Raw genomic sequence first — 24,618 nt, 5'->3', positions numbered from 1 at the left:
AAAATTTAAAGTTAGAATATGTTTTAATAATCACATTAGAGATGAACGCAAATGATCTAAGTGTATGTCCCTTGACAGTTCTGCATAAATTCAGTTTGATTTCTGATTTCAATCAATCTGTCATTGATTAAAAACATGCTGACAGGGGCTGGCCAGTTAGCTCAGTTGGTTAGAGTGTGGTGTTATAACACTAAGGTCAAGGGTTCAGATCCCCAAACTGGCCAGCTGCCAAAAAAATTTTTAAAAGAATATGTTGACAAATATAAAAACTATTCTCAAAAATAAAACACATGCTTAGTGATCTCTTCTAAATGTAAGTATCAAAGAGATAGGAGAGTAGCTACAACTGAAACAATTCTTTCATGATGATCAAAACGCTAGCCTTCATTAAAGTACACCAGTGTTAGGAACTGAGGACTAAGAGGAGTCAGCAGGATCAAGGAGGGTCAGTCAACTGCTTTGGTAAGCCAAATGGCTTACTCTCTTTTCCTTTTATCTAAGTACAAAGATATGTTAGCATTAGACAGGGAGGCAGGTAGGCAATTAAGTAATAAGAATATTGGCAGGATTGTTATTTAGCTTTTTAAAAAGCTCAGAATGTCCCTGTATTCACAGATCTTGCCACAGTTGCTATATAGAAAACTAGTCAACATCCCTGGGAAGATGAGAAAATGAATGCTAAAGATGCCCTTCCTCAAGCCTCCCCTTTCCAGAAGGACTAAGAAACAACGAAGCTATATCTCCCTTTTCCTTTCTGTTCCCCTGGCTGCCTTGAAATGCTCTGGTACGTCACATTACCTCCCTCCCATGGCAGGCTTTTGGCTGGAGCAGTAGTGGCAGGTACAGTAGAAAAGGTAGAAAACAATTCCCCTGTACCCTGCTAGTACTCCCCATGAAGAAACTGCTTTGGCATCGACCAAGGGCAAATATAAATGAGTTTCTGAGTGTTAGAAAAGCAAGCCTTTCTGCCTGGCAGATACCTTTACATAAGCCAGAATCACACAGAAACCTTATGCTATTTTACCCTTAAACTTTACCAGTGGAAGTAGCAACAACATCTGGTGGCATCATAACATTAACATCCTTCCCTTCACAACAAGAGTAGAATTCTTAGGATTTGAATAAGTATAGAACTGAGCATCTGTCTTCATAAGATATCTTCTATTTCAGCTTCCAAAAATGGGAATAGAAACCTACTTATTATACAATTGTACTCTAAAATACAAACCAAGTGATAATAAGCAATTTGGTGGGAGACTTTTGCTTATGTTACTTATTTATTCTTTGATATTTTAAAAACAGAGAAGAAATTACTTATAAGATTTCTCTAATAGGTTAGTAAGATTTCATGTTGCCAAAGAAAGCATATCAGTCTTAAAATACACTGATACACAGGTGTACATATACACATATACACACACATGCACACACACCACTGCATGAAAAAGAGGCCTCCTGATACACAGAAGCTACAATCAATACTTTCTTTAAGAACAGAGTAACTTTGGGGACATTGGTAATTTGTTCTTGAATCTACTACACTGATTACAGACATAGCATCTTTGATGAAAACTTTCTTATGGGATCAAACTATTCTTCAGCACATTCAAGCTTTTAGGTCTATACATGGCTTGTCTTATGTGACTATAATGGTGTCTAATCTATATTTTCTGTTAGAAACATAAGAGTGTCATAATTTTTTTTATAAAAAGGAAAAAGAAAAAGCTGATGTTTCAAGAAAGGTGAGTGGTTCCTTTTAGGTCCTTAAAGTTTAACAGGTTACAAATAAGATTGAATAATATAATCCTGAACGCATTAAAAAGTTATTTACCTTGAACAAATTCGTAATAAAAATAATTATTTGGTGAATTAACTTTACAAAGGAATGTGAAAATAAAAAGGCGAGTGGCAGAGAACAACATATTCCTAATTGTTATGACTGAAAAGGACTGATGTGAGGAGATGAAAGCAGTCAGAACTGAGAGAGCAGATCCTGGAGGACCTCTAATAGTGATTCCTTCAACAAGAGATACACATTCCCATCTTCTCTCAGCCTCTGGTTGATCACAGATGTGTCTTGCTGATACAAAGGCCTTCCTGCACTATTGATGGAATGTGGGATCACAGCAGGTGTAAAGGCCTCCGTCAATTATATTCGGCCAAGTATATCTATTCTTTACCACTGTTTCAAAATTCTAATTTTTTTCCAAACAATATATTATTTAGGAATGTTTCAACTGTTGCTTTCTTGTGATTAAACTTGATACAAAATTATACTTTTTCTACATTCTAGCTTCAAGAAAAAGTAGGGAAAAGTCACAATGAGCACAAGTATGACAACAGTCAAGGACACAATTCCTCCCTTACTTTCAGAGAAAAGCAAAACAAGCCAACACAAATCACCTCCACAACAATCCAGGAAGCATAAATAAATAGTTTCTTTAGCTTTTCTGCTGCCTAAAAGAAATATGAATGAATGAGGAGTCAGTCAACAGCCATTTTTCCCAGTGGGGAATCTGGGTTGCCTCTGCCCAGCCGGGCTGTGAATACGTACCGCATTGCTCTCAGTGCAATTTTGTATGCCAATTCAGCATCATGAGGTAGGAGAGAGGTGAAGAGATACTTGGCAAATGTGTGCATTGGAACGCTCTCCCGATGGATTATTTCGCCTAAACCACTATATGGTCCGGCTGTGGGAGAGAGCATATGCATTTTACATTTCTAAAAAATGACACTTCTTGTAAAGTATATTTAAAACATTTTACATAAAGCTATAACTCATACAAGCTAATCTAATTAAGAATTTAATCTAAATGACACAGTAAAAAATAAAATTCTTAGTCAAAAAAAGATTGTATAGGGCATAGTATCCATTACAGACTACACTTTATGAACAATCCCCACTGTCCCACAGCTAAAATGAGAACCAGAGAACTAAGGGACAGAGCTCATTCACAATACAAGAGCCCCAGAGAAAGGAACCCTCTGAAGCATAAAAGCTCACTGAATTAAGAAACATTCTCTCTGAACGTGTGACATCTGAGCATCCAGATTTGCAAATGTACAGATGACTCTGCAGCTTAATGATGTAACCTGCCCCTGGACCCAAGCAGTCTTAGTGGGACAGACATGGCAAGTTTCCAGAAAAGGGTACTCCGCCTCAGGGATAAGGTGTGGAAGGATTCTGAATCATGACTCTCAATACAAACACTTTACACATGGTTGCTCCTAATGAACAGAAATAGGTATTAATTTCCAGAGAGTGATTAATGATAAAAGAATAGTTACACATTTCATACTCACCACAGGCAAAAGAAAAAAATTGAAGTAACTGGAAATCTACTACTCTTTGGGCTCCAGAAGGCCAATTTTAAAAGCAAAATTACATTTAAGCTGTCAAAATTCATTTCTTAGTAAGTTCTGACAGGTACGGTGGCAGAGCCAACTTCCCTTGTGTGCTCCCTGAACGCTGCTCTGAGAAGAGCAACACAGACTTTTAAAATAAATTTTGAAAAGAAACCACAGTGGTTAGTTCAACCACTCTGCACTTAGGTACTGTGAGGTTTAGTTACTGTAAAGTGTTTAATAAATTAGTTTCCATGTCACCTTTGGGTAATATCTGTTTCATGATTTCTAGAATTATGAACCATGACACTACTTCTCAGAGGAAATAATACATTTGTTTTCCACGAGAAAAATCAGTCTGGCAAAGAGTTTAGAATGCAAGAAATGCAGTTTAGAAGAAATGATGAGAAGAGTTACTGGATTGGGTGGGATATTTTCTAGATCACTTTAATGGAGGTCATTTTTAATTTAATTGTTTAATTTCTTTGTTAATATTTTTGAATTATTCATTATTTAAGTACTTTGAAAATTACATAAACTTATTTTTTCACCTAGACAAACTAAAATCCATTCTAGATTTCTAATTTTACCAAATCCATTAACCTTTTTCTTTTCTTTCGGACATTTAAAAATGTTTTAGTGGTCCGATATTCTTTAAAAGCTGAGAAAGCATTGTACTTGCACCTTTAGTGCATATAACAAGGCTACATTATTTAAGTTACTAGCAATTATGAACTAAATGTGTGTCCCCGTCAAAATCATACATTGAAGCCCCAAACCCCAATGTGACTGTATTTGGAAATAGGGCCTTTATAAAAATAAAGTTAAATGAGGTCATAAGGGTGGGGTCCTGATCCAACAGGATTAACGTCCTTATAAGAAGGGCGGGGAGGGGTGCGCGCATGCATGTGTGCGTGTGTCTGTGTCCGATCTTGGACTTTCAACCTCCAAAACTGTGAGAAATAAATTTCTGTTGTTTAACCCATCCCAGTCTGCAGTATTTTGTTTTGACAGCCCATACCGACTAAGACATTAACTCTATTTTACTTAAGAACTAATTACAGCAAATTTGCAGATTATTCATATGCTTCATTTCTCCTCCATTTCCTTTCAACATTTCCCTTTAAACCACCAAGTTACCTTTTTGTTCAATCAAGGGAAAGCAAAGATGCTTAATCAACACTTTGCTATGATACCTTCCAACAAGCAAAACATCCAGTCAGGTATCACAGAATTACTGTGGATTAATAATTAGCATAATCCCTGAATTTGAGTGTACTGAATAATGAAAAACTGAGATTTGGCATTAAATTTCCCCAAAGGTGCTTTTTGAATATGCCAAGTGATCCATCCAAAATTGTGGCCAGGACAGATTAACACTCAGCAATAAGACAGAGTTACTACTTCCATTTTTCAGATATCTGGGTCTGCTAACTAATTTGCTCCTGAAATTTGCAAAAAGTGTACATGCATGACTATACTTGGTGTCCCAGTATAGTCAGCTCAATCATGAAGCTCCTGTCTTCTGGAGTTTATAGAAATGGTCCCTTGACTTCCCCTTGGACTGCCTCCTGTCCTGCACTGCCCACTCTTCGTGGGGCTTACAGGGCCAGGAAAGGGGAGGAGGCAGAAATGAGTCAGTAGTGCTCCTTCTCAGGCACAGTTCTTATAAAAATATTTGATGGAAGGGATGGACTAATCAAAAACTAAGACAGTTCAAAAATATGCATGAATAATGAATATGGAGACATATTTAAAAAGGTAAATAATAGATATAACATACTATCAACTTTGAAAACCAAACATCTTTTTCCTGAACTTCAGCATAATGGAAGTCAAAAGTCAGTAAAACCAGTGACAGATAGCAGTAAAAAACATGTTTGTGGCTAATGATGCTGTTTATATCAACAGGAATTATATGGAAGGAAACTGAAAGAAAACAGCAATTAAAAAATCAAGATTACTCTTCAAATTTACCAAGATGGAATTTTTTTATCTTTAAAACAAAAACAAAACAAAACAACAACAACAAAAAAACCTTGAGTACTTAAAAAAATTAATTTTAGGAATTTTTTAACAAAATTAAGCACGCTATTAAGGTTTATCTTAAGTTTTAAATGCATTTCTACAATATATAAACGTATAATATATTTAAAGAAAAAATTTCTTTCAAATAGATCTTTAGCTTTGGACAAATAAAAGTGGTTTTGAAAGGCTATTTTCTTTAAATCCTTTCCCCATTTGTAACAGTTCTGAATATAAAATGAAGATGCCACACTTCAAGAGTCTATCAATCACAGAGAATCCCATAATACAAGTACTTGAGAGATAGAAGCAACTGTATCAATCAACATCACCTAAATTTGCACAAAAGATTAGGCTAACTTTACTAATTACATTTACTCTTTTTGAGAAAAAAAGAAATCTGAAAAACAGTGCCGCCAAAATCTGTTAGGCCCTTTAAATCTTGACCTTATAAAAAGAAGAAAATTAGACTTTGCCTTAGAGATTCTATGAAACTTTTTCCTTGGTGAATCTATGCCTAATCGATCCTCTGAAGTCAGTGCAGCGAAAATTCACTCCTGTAACCTCCAGTCCTTTGTTAGTGTATGGATGACATATTCAAACCTAATTGTCATGTAACAGCCAATAATTCAGAGGAATGCCAATTTCCATTTTATTATTTAATTGATCAAGCAAATAGGAACATGGCTACCAGTTATAACTCACTAAATATCAAAACTGCATTTATCTCAGCAACAACACAGCCTAAATAAAAACAGTCCTTTTCAAAGCTTGTGGCATTAAATTGGGCTGATTTCAATCAGGCTATCTACTCTATTTGACAATCTAAATCAATGATACAAATCTAAACATCTGTACTTTTTTATTCAGTGACTTTTTTTTTAGAACGTGACCATATCAATCAGGGTAACTACCATATCAAATGCATTCGGGGAGTATTCTTAACATAAGAAATATCGGCACCTAAATCAAATTTGCTAAATAAGTGTAAAACTTCTTTATCAAGCTACCTTCTAATAGGAAGACTGCTTGCTTGCGAAAAATTTTCACCAGTGTATCATCCAATTCAATTTCCTGAAGTTTAGAAATGAGCTGCTCTTCATTCCGGCAAACTTTCTCTTGTGTGTACAGCCCATCAGGCATGATACGCTGCTGTCCCAGCCCTATTAGGGCTACCTCCACAGCCAGCGTTAAATAGGATTCCCCTTCTTCTAAGAATTTGTGTGCAGGTAGGTGCTGGTATTCCAGAGACTTGCACTGTCCCATATTCTCTGTAAAATGCCACAAAAGAAACTGGAGTTCAGAAATTACTTTTGCAGGTACTCTGAAAGGTATACATATTTTTTCTACCCAGTACTAGGTAAATGAATTATTGACTTAATTCTGAGAAAGCCAGAAAACATGTTTATTAGGTTGAAGTACCTGGTTTTCCATATCTTTTTAAAATGATCATGAATGATAAAATGTATATGTTTTGGGAGATAGAGCATTACAAATATTTTTTCCCTTTGAAAATGAATCACCAAAGAAAACTATACATCTAAAAAGATATGATACTAAGAATACTCAAGGAGTGAAAAAAGTTTTTTTATTGAACAATTGTAAAAGTACATGATGACTGCAAAGGTTAATATTTTTTAAAGCCTGGAATTAAAAAAAAATTCCATACTTTTATTACAATTCATAATAAAAACAGTAGAGAACACAACATATGTAACCCAACTCCAAAGTCATTTTTGTTATCCAAGAGTCATCACTTATCACAAGAGGAATGATTCTTTGAGCATTCTTTTGTCTCTTTTAAGGTGCTTCTATTAAAAATTAGAACAAACTTCAACCATCAAATTCCCAAGAAAAACAAATTCAGACTCATACCTTTCACCCTGCTCAAGGAGTACAGGTCACCCATAATCCATGAAAGCAACCACCATACAACAGCAATTATGAAGGGGCAAGATAATTAACCGTGTGAGCACACCCAACCATGGAAGCAACAAAGAGGACAGTCTTTACTCTCTTCCTTCCCTCTGCCCACTGCCCATAGGCAGTCTTTTGAGGCATCCCTCAAAAATTAGAAAAATTAAAAAATATATATTTTTAATTCTAAGTCTCAAGGGGCCAAAGAATAATCTCAAAACACTGCTTTAAAGGAATGTGTGACATAGAACAGTTTTAAGTGGCCATTTAATACTTCCCTCAAAGTAGACTAAAATATTTAAGTGACAAATCACTTTTAACGTAAAGACTAATTTAAAAAGCAACTAAACTAAATTTTCTAGTTCTAAATGCTATGATGCACATCCTTATTTTATATCTTTATGCCAGAAAATTGTCATAAATGTAGACAAATTCTTAGATGCAGAATCACCAGTTAGAAGAGAGTAAATATTTTTAAGGTTCTTGACATATGTTTCCAACTTTAAGTATGTCAACTCTAAGACTTCCCAGTTTGCAGAAGCCTGCCTGAAAAGCATGAGAGTATCCATTTCCTTGCTCTCTTGCTAACCACAGGTACTGTTAACTATATGGATTCATAAAACATACTGTAAGAAAAACAATGACTAATGCCAGTCAGAGTTTTGAAAAAGAAAAGCACATGAGACAAATGTCAGTGGCTTTACCTGTAAAATCTGAGAACCCAGAGAAGTTTTCATCATCAATGTGGCAGGCTTCCATAAGGCTACTGAAGAGAGTGCCCACGGGGTCCAGAGGATGTCCAACCCAGCCTTCCAGATTGGTTATTGAGGTTATGCTTTTATGGGGTAGCTCTGTGTAAGAAAAGGGAATTGAGAGATGGGCAGTAGAAGGGAGATAAAGGGAGAAAAGTAGGTGGAAGAGAGGCTTTACCATTTAATAGCAGCATCCTTACAAATTGGTACTGAATTCAGTTGGAAATTCCCCTTCAATTAAAAAACCAATCAAAAGATCATAATCCCCAACTTGTGAACTATTTTCACTTCTAAAGGTTCATCTGTAAATCAATACAAATGGTTCTAAATTCCCAGGACAGCTCCCTAACATCTATGTAATTCATGTGTCCAGGGTACGAAGTTAACATGACTACTTACACTATTAAACCATGTATGGAGAATAATCAATTCCAAATTTTCTTCTGAGAAGCTAGGAACAACTCCTCCCACTTCCCTAGGAGTGGCATTAAGAGAGGACTAAGAAGTCCCCTGGAATAATCAATTGGAAAACTCTAACTATATTAAGAAGATACGTCTCAGAGTCAGCATTCACTGGATCATCTAAATTGAGGACCTGAGGGCAGCTGTAGCCTGGGTTGGACTTGGAGTCCCATGCAAATATTGTTAAATTACCCCCTATCACCTTATGAAAGAAAGTCTTCCTTATTGTGGATCCATAAGCCATTTAAAAGAGGATCTTTGCCACAAAAGGGAACAACAGCAGAAGATAACATATAATTTGGATGAAACATATCCTTTTCATTTTCTTCACAGAATGTTAGCACTTTTGAGTTAAATTACGGAGCACTGAGGAAAAAAGCTGCAAATGTTTTAACATATATTCCATTGTTGTATATAGTGCAATATTTTACATCTAAATGTTTACTAAAGTAATAATAGTAGCTCCTTCCTAAAGAAAAATATTATAAAATCTATATACAATATAAAATATACAAGAAAAAAATAAGCTTGTAAACAGCTAAAGAGCCATTCCACGAATCCCCAATGTTCCTTCAAAAGTTTTCTGGTTTTAAACTATGAACTATCTATCTGTACAAAAAAGTGAAAAATAGCTTGGCACAATATATTAAAATTTAAGTCAGGTCTTAGATACCTTAAAAAGGTCCTTCCCTTCAGTTTCCATTACTGGCTTTCACATGCATAACCAGCACAAAAAAAAATATGAGCATTACTCTTGGGAACAACCAAATATATATGTTTGGTGAACCAAAAAAACTATGTATATGGTTAAGGGAGTGTTGTGCTTATACAAAAACAAATCTATTGTCAAGTGATGGAAACTGACAAAATGGGAGAAATGAATGAAAAAAGGAGTATGGTTTTTTCCAGAGTCAAAAGGCTAGCTAAAACGTCACGCCAAATAGTATTGAAAATGTACAAGGTATTGCACTTCCTAATCTTGGCCCATAACAAGTAACTGTTATGGCGCTTTGGACTTCTAATGGCTATGAAAAGCCTACTCTTTAAATATGGACAAACAGTAACAACAAAAAGTAGGAAAATATAAAAGTATAGATATGTAATCCTAGCAATACTTAAGAATAGTCTGAAATAAAAATCGTCATTGCTTGTAAGATAAAAGATAAATGGGTTTAAGAATGGCCTGGACCTAGGCTACAGAATTATATCAAAGACAATCAAAGGAGTCTAACTTAATGTGCACTCTAAGTTCCCTAAAAGAACTACCATTTTTACACTTTACATTTCTTAGATGTTACAACATTTTTACTAAACAAAATTTTAAAACCAACATTTCTCAGTAAAATATATGATTTTTTCAAAAATCAGATGATCATCACGAGCTAGCTCTCTTTTTGCAGTATAAGAAGTGCTCCATTTTCTTTTAGCCTGAATATTCTCCTATATACTATTCAGAGGTAAACACCTTTGGCCATAGATTTTGTGTGTTTGTGGGGGAAGAAGGATTTCAGAAAAAATTTGCAAATGGCCTAGCAATATATTTTGCAAACACCAGTAATGATATAAAGAATATAAAGAACTGGACAAAGTAATTATTATCAGGGATTATATTGGAATGATTACATTCCAATCCCACCTGAGCTTCACACTTTTTCTTTAGTTCAAATTGTAACTTTGGAATTTTTTCCACTGTATAAATGATAGTATTAGTTAACACTCATAATACCTCAAATATAGAGGCCATTAGAAGTTACTACAAACACTTGCTCCATCCTCCAGCCTATTTCAATAACTTTTGCTTATACTTCAGGTGTACGTATCCTTAAGATTAAAAACAAAAACAACCTCCCCCCCCGCCCCAAAAAAGCCGAACAGCAACTAAAACTGTCTCTCAAGAAAAAATAAAATTACATGGTGAAAAACAAAACAAACCCCCAAAGAAATATAAAAATAAGGCCGGCCAGTTAGCTCACTTGGTGTTACAACACCAAGGTCACAGGTTTGGATCTCCTTACTGGCCAGCCACCAAAAAAACCCCCAAAAAACCGAGAAATATAAAAATAAAATTTATATGTACAGAAGGAATAAGACATGCATGAATTAATTATAGAAAGCATACTGTGTACATTTCTTCATCTGAGAAGGGCTGTATGCATGGGATACAACCCTTCGCAATTACTATTACTCAGTAACACTTATTCAAAATTTAAAAGATTAATAAACTGAGATAAAGACAAGTTAAGTGTGTCTGTCAGTTGACAGCTCATCAAATGTCATCTACAGAACTTGAAAAATCCAGGAGTTCTGTTCTGGTCACTTTAAATAAATAATATGTCCTGAGGTACAAATTATTACAGCTAAAAAGTTTTAGAGTGCTTACACATCGTGCCAGGCCTTGCTTTAAGTGCTTTACAGGAATCCACTAGTTTAATGTTCTCAACAACTCTAAGAAGAAAGTCCTCTACTGAGCCCCATTCCACAGGAGAGGAATTGAAATCACAGAGAGTTTAAGTAATTGCCTAAGGTCGCCCAGCTGCAACCGAAAGCTGGGATTTAAGCAAAGGTAGTCTACCCCAGAGCCCTTACTGTTAGAATTAAAGTGCACTTTCACAAATTAAGGTCTTTGGCTAACTTTCATTTTACATAATTCAGACACACTTAATAGTTACTCAAACAAAAAAAACCTCCCCTTAAAAAAATTAACTAACCTAAGAGATTTTTGTAAAAATCTTTTCTTATAACATTACACCAAGAAAAAAATGCTTAAAATTTCTCACAGATTAGCTATTAAATATTTTTAAATAAGTGGTGAGTAAAGCCATTTCTATGGCTCTTGTTTTAAAAGCCATCTCTCCAAGAAGAACACAAAACCTAGTGATGTCATCACCAAGAATCCCATTCCAATGGAAACAAACTCCTTCACATTCACCTTTTTTTTGAGTTCGGAACATTTCCAACTGTTTCTGTTGCTGTCGTCTTAACGTGTTAACAATAGCTATTGCTAGTCTCAGTGCTTCTCTGGGGTACCCATGAGAACGTAATGCGTCCACTCTTGCACAGGCTGTAGGAACATGTTCTAAAACAGAAAGTCAAGGGGGTAAAGTTGCCACTGTCAGATGTATCTATAAAAACAGGATTTAATAGTAAGATGTTTCTCCCAAAATACTATTAAAAAGATATGAGAAACCATTTCTGAACTTGGATTTGAATGAAAAACTCAGTTCCTACTGCCAAGCATTCATCCATCTCCCATTGAATCCCTCAATCCTCCACCTCCCACTCCAATAATGCTATAGAAACTAAACAAAGAAGTAAGTCATGGAAATGTCTTTCCGGTTTGGCCACTTACCATGCCAGAGGGGCCACCCACGGGAGTCAAAGAGGGAGTTTTCAGTGTCGTCATGGTAACAGTAGTTGGTGTATAGGTCACTGCTGATAATGTGCTGCAAGTGGCTATCCTGCCAGTGGAGATCGCATGCCTCAATGGCTCGGGTGAACACCGTCCGATGTGGCCTGTTCGATGAATCTGTTTTTTCCACAATTCAGAAAGCCGTGTCAGCTATTATTCACATGTGAATAAATCAGTCATACCATTCTGTGGCCAGATGTTCATGAACACACCCACACACATTGTCCTGCACCCCCTAAGCGTAAGGGTGAAGGGTGAATATTCTCACATCTCAAGTAGTAGGAGACAAGTCAGCCCAAAGAGCCACCATTCACTCACTTGTTTTATCAAACACAAACATTCTGCAGCCATTAAAGCTAAGGTTAAAGGCATCCTGCAAAAAGAACTGTCAAGTTGAGTTTCCATGCCAAATACACTCAAAAGAGGCACTCGGCACAAGAATCACATAAAAACTCACTGCTCCCCACTTCTGAGGTGCTGTGGTGGGCTGCCCCTGATGGGATCAACAGCTCTCACAAACACTATGCAAGAGATGCAACACCAGCCATGGAACCTTTCAGGAAGATGCAGTCAGCCTTTTAAAGGTATGCATAAGGGTTGTGCTTTTGGTTGTATTTTTTAACTATATTGTGCGGTTTTGCACAATTAAAACTATTATGCTTCTTGGGATATAACGATTAAATGCCACTTTATATCCCAAAGGGCATAAATGCATATATTTAACATTTCACAAAGCCACACAACATAGCTACAAAACAAACCAGTGCACTTACCTTGCCCCTACAGGCTGCCTCCTGACTCCTGGGCAGGTTCCATGACTGGTGTGATGTCCCCAGCATAGTGTATGCTGGGGCATCACAAAAGAGCAGAAGCATACACTCCGAAGAGGGTTCAAGTTTCAGGACCTGACGGAGAAAAGAAATGTTTGGGGAATAAAGGATATTCTCACCCCAAATCTTGAGATATTCAATTCCTAATGATAATATGACTCAAATTCTACCTACACTCCCATCCCTTTAGTCTCCACTCCAAACTTACCTTCAACTGTGGCACAAACCTTAGCAAGCCTCAACTGAAAATCCTGGTAACAAACTATTTTTATTTATGTGTACTTAACTTAGAACTCAAGTATAACTCCTCACTGTTCTGAAGATTAACTAAATGAGAAACAAAATCTGGAACTTCCTTAATTGATAAGGTTTCATCTCTCTGTCCCTGGACCTTTGGCTGAGCACAGACATAAAGGGAAAACACAAAAATCAAAGAGCAACTGAACAGAGAAGAGATTATAGAACTCATCTAGTCCAATCCCTTTATTCTACCGATGGAAATGAAAAGCAAAGGAAGTAAAGTGACTTGCCAAGGTCACACTGCCAGAGAGTGGCAGTCAAGATCAAAACACAGGTATCCTTACTACAAATTCAGCTAACTCAGCTGCTGTGAAAGGCTTTTGACAGGTCTTACACAGACAGACATTACTTCAGCTTCATCTCAGGTCAACTTAGATATCTGTATCTGAATGGCAGACATATCAAAATCCATGGATGATAGATAACTTGATAGGCATAAATAATGATGCATCTGTTAAGGCTCCTGCCCAGACTCCTTGCTAGTAGTAGAAAGATATACACACTGCAAATGGGAAGGGAGGGCCCTACATTTAAGGGCCTTTTGAACCTATTAGGAATTTGCGCTGAGCAGAATATACCCCTACCCAGTAAGAAACTGGTTCCATGACCTCTCATAATCCATTGATCAAATGTTCCAAAGTCCAAGTCTCATGTAAGTATAAGGGTACCTCAAAAAGTTTGTGAAAAAATAGATTTGAAAGATGATACAAATCTTTCCATGAACTCTTTGAAGTATCCTCATATTTTTAGGTGGCGTCATTTCATTTAGTTTAGCTCAAATCATAGAAACAGAATTTTAAACTAAAAAGAGACTTTAAAAGAGTAACTTAGTATTAGGCATATGTATTAAAAGAATGAGTTAGAGTTCTATCTGTTGAGTTTGCTTCACTATCTGAAGTACCAATAATAAAAGCAAGCTGTGGAGTATGAATCCATTTTAAAAAATAAAAACCTGAACTTTTAACATGTTTACATGTGACTATACGAGTATAAGAAATATAGAGGACACACATCAGGCTTTTAACACTGGTTAGCTCTAAGAGATCAATAAAACCAGCAATGGCAAAAAAGGCTAAATATTCATGAAATGACATTTAAATGAAAATGTGAAATATAAAGTCCTACAATAACAAGTCCTACAAAACATAAAAAACTGATTATGTACATAGACAATGACTAAAAGGATATACAATTGAAAACAGATGTGAAAATTATGGTCGATTTTTATCTTGGATGTCTGTAGTTATTCAATTTTGCAGGAAGATTGAAAAAAGAGACATAGATAACTTTGACCAAAAAAATTTTTTTGGCGTCTGGCTGGTATAGGGATCCCAACCCTTGGCCCTGGCATGCTCAACACCATGCTGAAACCAACTGAATAACCGGCCAACCCCTACACCAAATTTTTTAAATGACTAATGCACAAATTTGTAAGAATTTTTACATAAAGCATATGTAATATTAATACATGCTAATTAAAGAAGACTTGGGAAATTCAGTAAAGTAAAAAAGGGAAGTTTTTTTAGTTCTTTTACCATAAAAAAGTTAACATTTAAAAATTGGCTATCAAATATTCTAGATTTATTAGACTGCTGTCTCAGCATGTTAGATAACTTGTTTCTCTATTCCAAGTTTCTTTAAATTAAAAGTAAGATCTAAATGCATTATTACATTGAAGTTAAGCATTGTTGGCAAGAAAGTGTCCTTGGAATGCTGTGTCAATGAAATTGCACCCAATAGGTAGCAGTTAATGACAGGTTTTCTCACTATTAGTGATGTTGGTTTTGATTACTTGCTTACATTAGTTGTAACCAGATCTCTTCTTCCTAAACATGTCTTTTGCCCTTTGCAATTACTAATCATCTGTTGGGTATAATTGTCAACAAGGGAAGTCATATTCCGTAACAAATTTTCACGATTGAGTATCCGTTGATTATTTTTGTCAAGATGAGTTATTTCATTGGGGCTATGTTTAACCACTCTTTTTGCATTTCTTAGCTGACATTATTCTGTAAAATAAAACAATTTCCTCATCAAAAACATAAATAAATAAATAACAAAAATTGGCTATCATTCTGGCATTTTTTAAAAAAAATTACTCTTTCAAAGAATGTAGATTATTCTAACGTTGTTGTTGTTATTCATTAATGCTAACGAATTACCTTAGCAAAGGCAGGGTCTCATAAGCCCTTCATATTCACTCTAATGTGCAAACACATAAAATTCTGCCATGGTCTGTCCAGTTGCAATGGCATGGCTGCTGGATTCTGCTGGCTACCACTGGCTCTTGCCTAGTAAGCCTGCTCAGCCCTCCAGCAGAGGCACTGCAGGAATGGGCACCAGACCTCCTTTGTGGGGATGTCTCTTCTGGAGCCTCTCAGAAGTTGTGGGTGTTCTGCTAAAAGCAGGCACCTTTAGACACAATAGCTATAAATATTGCCCTAAGAACTAGGTCATACCACCTAAGCCAAACCATAAGTGAAATTAATTGTTTAGTTTGTAGGCTGAACCACTTCTTATCAGCTTTCTAAGGCCTATGAAATATTCATGTTTAACTAAGGGTAACATAAATGGAAAGTAAAAAGTATAAAATGTTAGAATGGCAGTCCCAAAAAGCAGTGGGGAATGAAACACAGAGAAACCTCCAACTATACACAGAAAGGGATTAAATATATTGCCTATGTAGATGTAGGCACACCCTTTCCTACCAATGGGAGAATAAATGCTGAACAGCTAAACCTGAAAATTCTGAGCATTCGAGAAAAAACTGGGGGTATAGGGGGGTACATTTATTTTCTTTGAAGTTATTAAATAAAATCATCATGGGCAATAAAAATATGACAGATTTCAAATACTGAATTCCCAAGGCAAATATTGCTAGACAAAGCAGAGCCAGACAATCATCTTTCCTAAATCCTAAAACTTCTTTTTGATTGGACAAGTCCCTATAGACTAATACATAATATTTCCTTTCATTGAAGAGACTGAAAATACTATGCTAACATCACATTCAAACTCAGCACATTGTTTAGCTCTTTCTAGTAGTACCAACTCCATATGTGGCCAGCACATACAGAATTACAGTGTTAATTCTGGATCCTACTGATGTCATTTAATTTCCACCTTGCTTCTATCATGATTTTAAAGTCTTTCAAATTTGTCACAAAAAAAAGAAACAAAACCATGCAAAATTTGTGGCATGAATTACTTAATGAAATTTTTATTCACAAGGGTTAACTATTCAAGAATTTAGTTCTGAAAGAGAAGAGATATTGTGCACTAGGTAGAGGGGAATATGGGGCCAAGGAAGAACTTTTTTAAAGATGGGAGGGACTTGAGTTGAATGGATGGATGCAACAGAGAGGAAGAAGCTGAAAAAACAGGACAGAACTGAGAGAAAGTGGAACTTCTGGAAATGTCTGGGAGTGTTTCTTGGCTGTCCCAAAGACTGGAGGGCACTATTAGCCTATGGTAAGTGGGAACAAGTACGCTAAACAATCTTTCACAATAAAGATGCCCCTCAGTCACATCATAAAATGCTTCCTTGCTACATTCTAAAACTAAGAATTTTTAACAAATTAAATTACACAGTAGCTTAAATATGAATTGACCAACTGAGATAAAAACAAAAACATAGCTCCTCAGGCCTCTCAATATTTTGTTTTACAAAGTAATATATCACCACCCTACTCCATGATTTAAAAAAGAAAATCAAACTAAATCATTAATAGGCCATTTAAATACACGCTAACATATATAGCATTATATTCATTTCTATTCTGAGAATATTTTTTTAAAAAGCATACAAAGGTCTGAGGTAAAGCTAAAACACACACAAATTCACAGTCAAAACATACTAAGTTCTTGAGTTATAGTAAGCCCTTAAGTGTGTAAAATCATTTTCCCACATATATTGTTACCATTATAAACATATATGCACAATTAAGTAGCTACAAATTGAACAAAGCATTACTATGGCCTCACCTTGGTTGGCATTTGCGCCCTGAGGCAGAGCATTGGTTAAGTTGGGTAATTCACTCCCATGATTTCCATCCTCCCATGGACAGACATCAACACTGTTCCACTTTTTCAGCTGTTTTAGCCAACTGGCCTTCTGTTCCAACTTGCAATGGGGGTTTAAAACTATACACATCCACAGAGCACCTAATTTAAAGGGGGAGAGAAAAGTAAATTTTTAAAAATTATAACAATGTCCAAATCTATAAGCCATTTCAAAATGAATCCAAGTCTAACATTTTTATGTTTCAATTCTCCTTAATGGAAGCCACAAATCTCATACAGAGTTTAATGGGAGAAGGACAACAGATCCCAAGTTTAAACAAAAGATCTAAATACTGTTACACATAAAGATGAAATATTTTCCACAAATGCTAATTATCATCACCTTCCTATCTGTATGACATTTTAGACAAAAAGTCAATTAACACATATAGCCCTAAGGTCCAATTTACAAACACATCCTATACATGAATGCTGAAACACACCACCTCCAAATGGTTCTGCATAAAAATTAAATTTACTTTCCAAGATTATCTTTTTCTGATAAAATCATAAAGGCATACAATATACACAAATAAATAATATCCTAATCTTATAATTTCAAACTTTATCATGTATATTAATTAGTATGCATATCTATATGTCAATGGATTGAGAATATTTTGAGTAAAAAAGCCAATAAAATAGATCTTTTGAAAATAAAATTAACTTAAATATACTTTCCTAAATGACTTAACTAGGAACCAATCTTTACATAAGTGAAATCACTAAATTTATGTCTGTATGAATAAAATCACTAATATTAATCGAAACTTCAAAATTTTCAAAGGAAAAGTAATAATGAATTTAGAAGGCATAACTCATAATTTGAATAATTAAGACTGATAAATTTATTATTCCTTTCTACATTCTTCAAAGAGGTAGTTAATTCAAGCAAATATTTCACAAATTTTAAAAGTTTAAACTTTAGTACACTAATTTCAAAACAAGACAAAATCCAGTACTCCAAAGCCATTCACAACACTTTCTTTGAAAAGGTATGTGTGCATGTCTATGTGTGTTTTAATCAGTTGTTCTAGCCAAGCAAATAAGAAGGGTAGGAATGATCACTGTTTGTTCTATTCATCCAAAAGAGATGTTTTACATTCTTCTATATTTAAAATGAGCAACCTTCTTCAATTTGAGTATGTTATTTTAAATATCAAATAATTTTTACTAACAGAAAATAAAAATGGCCACAACCTACTTAAGCCACAGATCTACAATCTACATTTCTGTATTTTTAAATGCCAATTAAAAACAAAATACGGCCAGTCAAGATGGAGTAAGCCTACTACAGCCCATCTCTCCCAATGATTATAACTAAAAATTCTGGACAAAATACAAAAAGCAGTAAACTGATGACTCTGAAAAGTAAACAATAGTAAGCAAATTGGGGAGGGGAAATAAAACTTGAGGAAGCAACCCAGAGGGTGGTGATTTTCATTACATTTTTCCTTCTTTTTTTTTCTCCTCCTAGCTTTGACACAGCCCCATTTAGGGAACTTTACAGAGGGTGCATGTAGCAAAAGCTGGAGAGAAACTTCACCTAGTTGGTGCAAGGACTGGCAAAAGGGGCCTCAAACCAGAAGCTGGAGAGAGTGAATCTCTGGATTCTTAGTACAATCTGGCACAAGTCCTGGTTACATCTCATGTGCAGGAGAGAGATCAAAGGCAGCACAGCCAAGGCTTTGAAAATTTAACTGATACTGGAACCATCATCCAAAGAAAGTGAGATAATTTGTGGTCTGAATCTACCCTGGCTGATTGCAAGCTTTAAGAAATATTTTCTTAATTTAACAAGACACAGACTCTCATAAGACAATATTCAAAATATCTAAGATCCAAAATTACTTGCTTACAAAGAAACAGGAAAATGTGATCAATTCTCAGAGGAAAAAAAAAATCAACAAATGCCAAGCATGATGAACCAGATGTTGGAATTATTAGTAGGAGACTTTACAGTAACAATTATAACTATGTCCATGAGATGAAGATAAAAAAAAATATTGAAAGAAATAGACAGTTCTCAGAAGTCAAATACAAACTATAAACAAAATAACACACTAAACAAAAATTTTAGAACTGAAGAAATATCTGAAAAATTCACTGGATGAGATCAATAGCAGAATGGAAATAACAGAGGGAAAAGTTAGTGAATTTGAAGACAGAAATTATCTCACCTGAAGAAAAACTAGAGCAAAATGAACAAATCCTTAAAGACAGGTGAGAAAATAACAAAAGGTTTAACAATTGTGTCACTGAATTACCAGAAGAAGAGAAAGAGTTAGATACAGAAAAATTTGGGAGAAATAGTGACTGGAAGCTTCCTAAATTTGGAGAAAGATAGGAACTTACAGATCCAAGAAGCTCAGCCAACTTCAAAAGGGGTAAACTCAAAGAAAACCATGCCTAGCCTATAATCAAATTGCTGAAAAGCAAAGATGGAAAAAAAAAAAGAGAGAGAGAGAAAACAGAGAAAAACAATGCAATATAAAGAATGACTCAATTACAGATTTCTCATTGGAAATCACAGAGGACACAATAAAATGGAACAGTGTCTTTAAAGTGTTAAAAGAAATTGAAGCGTCAACCCAGAATTCTAGATCCAGTGAAAATGCCATTCAGGAATGATAGTGAAATATGGTCATCCTCAGATCAGGGAAAACTTACAGTATTTGTTGCCAAGAGACCTGCCATAGAAGAAATGCTAAAGGGAATTATTCAGGCTGAAGAGAAATAATACTAGAGGGAAACTTAGAGTTTTAGGAATGAAGGAAGAGCAATAGAGATGATAAAAATCAGAGTAAATAAATTACTTTTGTCCTTTTAAGTTCTTTAAAAATAAGTATGATTGTTGAAAGCAAAAATTAAACACTGTCATGTGGAATTTTAAATACACATGATGACTGTAATACACATGACAATTATAACATAAAAGAGGAAGAGTAAAGGGACCTATATGGCTGTCAGACTCTACATTCCACTTAATGTGACAAAATATTAACACAAAGTATACTGTTAAAAGCTTAGGTATGTTTACTGTGATACTGATACCATCCAAAAAACCCCAAAACTGAGAGATACAAACAAAAGGACAGCAGAAATTAAAATGAAATACTAAAAGATATTCAAATAATTCAAAAGAAGGCAAGTGAGGAAACAGAGGAATACAAACAGAAGGGACAAACAGAAAATAAATGATTAAATAGTAGACCTAAATTCAACCATATCAATAATTATGTAAAATATAAATGATCTAAACATACCAACTAAAAGAGATGATCAAATCAAATTAAAAAACAAGACCCAATTAATTCTATGCTGTGTGTAAGAAATCCACTTAAATATAACTAATGTAAACATAATGACATAGATTAAACATAAAGGATGAAAAAAGATACCATGAATACACTACCAAAATAAAGCTAAAGCAGCTATATTAGTATCACACAAAGTAAACTTCAGAACAAGGAGTACTACAACAGGGATAAAGTGGAAAATTACATCACGATAAAAGGGTCAGTTCTCCAAAAAGATGTAACAGTCCTAATGAGTATGCTACACCTAACAACGAGACTTCAAAATACAGGAAGCAAAAACTGACAGAACTGAAATGAGAAACAGACAAATCCACACAATATTTGGAGACTTCAACACTCCTTTCTCAATAACTGATAGAAGAAGAAAACAGAAAATTAGCAAATACCTAAACAATACTGCTATGGTTTGAATGTATCCTCCAGAGTTCTTGTGTTGGAAACTTAATTTCCAATGTAACAATGTTGAGAAGTGAGACCTTTAAGATTTGCTAGGTCGTGAGGGCTCTGCCCTCATTAATCAATTAATGCCATTATTGCAGGAGTGAGTATTGTGGGAATGGGTTTCTGCTAAAAACATGATTTCAGCCCCCTTCTGGTCTCTCACTCTTGCCCATGCTCTTCTTGCCTTTCTGCCTTTCGCAATGGAAAGCCACAGCACGTACGCCCTCACCAGATACAGGCCCCTCAACCTTGGACTTCCCAGCCTCCACCAGAACTATAAGAAATAAACATCTCTTCCTTATAAATCACCCAGTCTCAGGTACTCTATTATAGTAGCAGAAAATAAACCAAGGCAAACACTATCAATCAACTAAACCTAACTGACATTTACAGAATGCTCCACCTAAAAATAGCAGAGAAAAACAAACAAAAAACATACTCTTTTAAAATGCACAAAGAACATTCACCAAGTATGAAGGTTAATTCTAGGTGTCAATTTGATTAGCTTGAGCAATACCTAGAAACATGGTAAAGCTATCATGTTTCTATGATACATGGTATCATACATAGAAATCTACATACATAGAAATCCCAGTACAATGGACTGGGTGGGAAAGATCCACTCTCAATATAGGCGGGAACCATCCAATCCACTGGGGGCCCAGAGAGAACCAAAAAACAGAATCTCTCTTTCTATCTGCTGGAGCTGGGATATATGCTTCTCTCCTGTCTGTGGACATCAGAGCTCAAGACTCTTCAGCTTTGGGTTCCTGAAATGACACCAACAGCATCATTAGCTTCCCTGGTTTTGAGGCCTTCAGACTTGGACTGAGCAATGCTATTGGCATCAGTTTGCAGACAGCCTATCGTGGGCCTTCTCTTCACACTTGCATGAGCTAATTCCTCTAATAAACCCCCTCTCATACCCTATTGATTCTGTCTCTCTGGAGAACCCTGACTAATATACCAAGATAGTCCATAGTCTGGGCCATAAAACAAACTTTGACAAATTTAAAAGAATTGAAATCACACAAAGTACATTCTCTGACCTTAGAGAATTATCCTAGAAATCAATTACAGGAAGATATTTAGAAAATTTCCAAATATCTGGAAATTAAACAACATACTTCTAAATAACTGTCAAATCAAAGAGGAAGTTAGTCACTAGTGAAGTCAGAAAACAGAAAACATTTTGTACTGAGTAAAAATGAAAATAAAATATGTCAAAATTTGTGATATACAACTAAAAAAGTGTTTAGAGGGAAATTTATAGCATTAAGGAAGGATTCAAATCAATAATCTAAATATCCACCTTAAGAAAATAGAAAAAGAACTGAGAAACCAAAAGCAAAGAAGCCAGAAGGAAGGAAATAACAGATCAGAAATCAATAAACTAGTAAGATTGAAAACAGACATTAAAAAAAAAAAAAATCAATGAAATCAAAAGCTGTTTCTTTAAACAGATCAATAAAATTAATAAAGCTATACTGAGGCTGATTGAAAAAAAAGAGAAGATACAAACTACCAGTATCAGGAATAAAAGACGGCACATCATTACAGATCCTAGAGGTATGAAAAGGCTCATAAGGGAATGCTATAAAGTCACAACTTTATGGCCATAAATTCTACAACTTAGATGAAATGGAAAAATTGCTTGGAAGTCACAAACTACCAAAGCTTACTCAAGAAGAAATTAATAAACTGAATAGTCATAAATTTATAAAGAAATTAAATTTGCAGTTCAAAATCTCTAATAACACAGGTTCAGATGTTTCCCTGGAAAAATCTACCAAACGTTTAAGAAAGAATACCGATTCTGCACAGCATCTTCCAGAAAACAGAACAGGAGGGAATGGTTCCCACCTTACTTTACGAGGCCAGCATTACCCTGATACAAAAACATTACAAGTAAATACAACTGCAGATCCCTCATGGACATAGAAGTAAAATGCCATACATTAGTAAATCCAATTAAGCAATATCAAAAAAGGAAAATACACCACAATCACACAGGGTTTATCTGAGGAATGCAAGGCTGGTTTAACATTAAAAAAAAAAAATTCAGTCAGTGTAATTCACCGTATTAACAGACTAACGAAGAAGAACCATATAATCATCTCAACAATGCAGAAAAAGCATTTGAGAAAATTCAATATTCCTTCATGATAAATAAAACTGTCAGCAAATTAGGAATAGAAGAGGAAAGACTTATTAACCTGATAAAGGGCATTGCAAAGAACCCTACAGTTAACATCATAATGGCGAAAGACTGAATGTTTTTCCCCTAAGATCAAAACAAGGCAAAAATGTCTGTTCTTACCACTTCTATTCAGCATCACAATGGAAGTTCTAGCCAGACAAATAAAAGGAAGTTAAAGGCATAGACTGGAAAGAATACAATAAAAAAGCCTCTAATCTCAGACAATTAACCTACAAAAAAGCTCCTAGAACTAATAAGTTTAGCAAGGTCATATGATACAAGTTCAAAGCAAAAAACCAAAAACAAACAAAAGAAACCTTGTAGATCTATATGCTAAATATGAACAAATGGAAATCAGAACTTACCTGCCAAAAGTACCATTTATATCAGTGCCAGAAAAAGAAAAGAATACTTACCTCATAATTCTAACATAACATGTGAAGGGTCTCTACATTAAAAACTGCAAAAAAATTGAGGAAAGAAATCAAGGACAACTAAAAAGTGGAAAGTTACTATGTTCATGAATTGGAAAACTATATTAAGATGGCTATTCAACAAACCTCACTCAAAATGCTAGCTGGTGTTTGTGTACATATTCATCAGAATAGAAATAGAATAGCCAAAACAATTTTAAAGGACAACATTGAAAGAATGACAAAGTTGGACTCAAAGTACCTGGATTCAAGAGTTCAGAAATAGACCTATACAAATATGGTCAATTCAAGGTTCAAAGTCAATGCAATGAAGAAAAGACAAGTGATTTTCAAAAACCAGTGCTGGGGAGGTTTTCAAGATGGCGGTGGCTGCGGCGGTTGGCGCGGAGTAGCTGAGGTGGAAAAGGTGGCCACTGGGCCTCAGGCAGCCGGGAAACTTGTGGACCTTCCTCTTGCCATCTCTTAAGGGAGGACCACTGCTGGTGGCCGGTCGTGGGGGCTGACCACCACTTTGCCCTCGGCAGGAGAGGCTGCCTCATTTACAGGCAACAGCTTTGAAGTATGGAGCAGGAAAAGAACTGTTTCTTAGCTGAAAAAGCGAGTCTCTAAACAGGGAACATGGGGCCAGGGCTGCTGTGGATGCAGACAGGATGCCGGAGGCCTGGGCCGCGCTGAAGGCGGCCAGCTGCCCTATTCAGGATTCGAGGTTTCAGGCCGGCATAAAAGAAGATTCCTGGGAGCGCCCGAGCCGCGCCGCGGGCCCGAGTGAGCAGCCCGAGGCGGCGGGAACCGAGAACGGGGAAGGTGACAAACCAGAGGCAGAGAGTGAGCGCCCGACCTGGCACAGCCCTGTGAGTGACCCCTGGCCCAACCCTGCTCGGGGGGCTGACGCCCACCCGGCTTCCGCCTGCATCACCAGATCACTCACCGCCCCAGGGCTGCCTCCATTTTCCCAGGTGCTGGCAGCTCCGGCCCGGCTCGGCTCGGCTCCTCACTGAGCCTTCCCACCTGCTAGCCCCAGCGCGGGGCTTCCCAGGGCCTGCAGGCAGGCCTCCCCTCCCACTCCCTCCGCGGTTCTCTGGCGGGGCTGGTGGTGTGGGGCGCACCTGGCCAGTGTTGGG

At 36.0% G+C, this 24,618-nt stretch overlaps 1 protein-coding gene across 1 annotated transcript in view; it reads right to left on the bottom strand.

Moving 5' to 3' along the window:
• ZSWIM6 (zinc finger SWIM-type containing 6) overlaps positions 1 to 24,618 on the bottom strand; it is a 211,800-nt gene that overhangs the window by 5,948 nt on the left and 181,234 nt on the right. Inside the window, exons 5-10 of the mRNA XM_063086876.1 lie at positions 17,025 to 17,204; positions 11,851 to 12,027; positions 11,431 to 11,577; positions 7,992 to 8,138; positions 6,381 to 6,641; positions 2,555 to 2,690 (exon numbers count right to left, since the gene is read on the bottom strand). Coding sequence (XP_062942946.1) covers positions 2,555 to 2,690; positions 6,381 to 6,641; positions 7,992 to 8,138; positions 11,431 to 11,577; positions 11,851 to 12,027; positions 17,025 to 17,204 — 1,048 coding nt within the window. The remainder of the gene's footprint in view (positions 1 to 2,554; positions 2,691 to 6,380; positions 6,642 to 7,991; positions 8,139 to 11,430; positions 11,578 to 11,850; positions 12,028 to 17,024; positions 17,205 to 24,618) is intronic.

This window comes from Cynocephalus volans, chromosome 2 (genome assembly GCF_027409185.1).
Source record: "Cynocephalus volans isolate mCynVol1 chromosome 2, mCynVol1.pri, whole genome shotgun sequence".
Lineage (NCBI taxonomy): Eukaryota > Metazoa > Chordata > Mammalia > Dermoptera > Cynocephalidae > Cynocephalus > Cynocephalus volans.
Note: the sequence above shows the minus strand (reverse complement) of the source record. Positions and strands in the feature narration are given on the sequence as shown.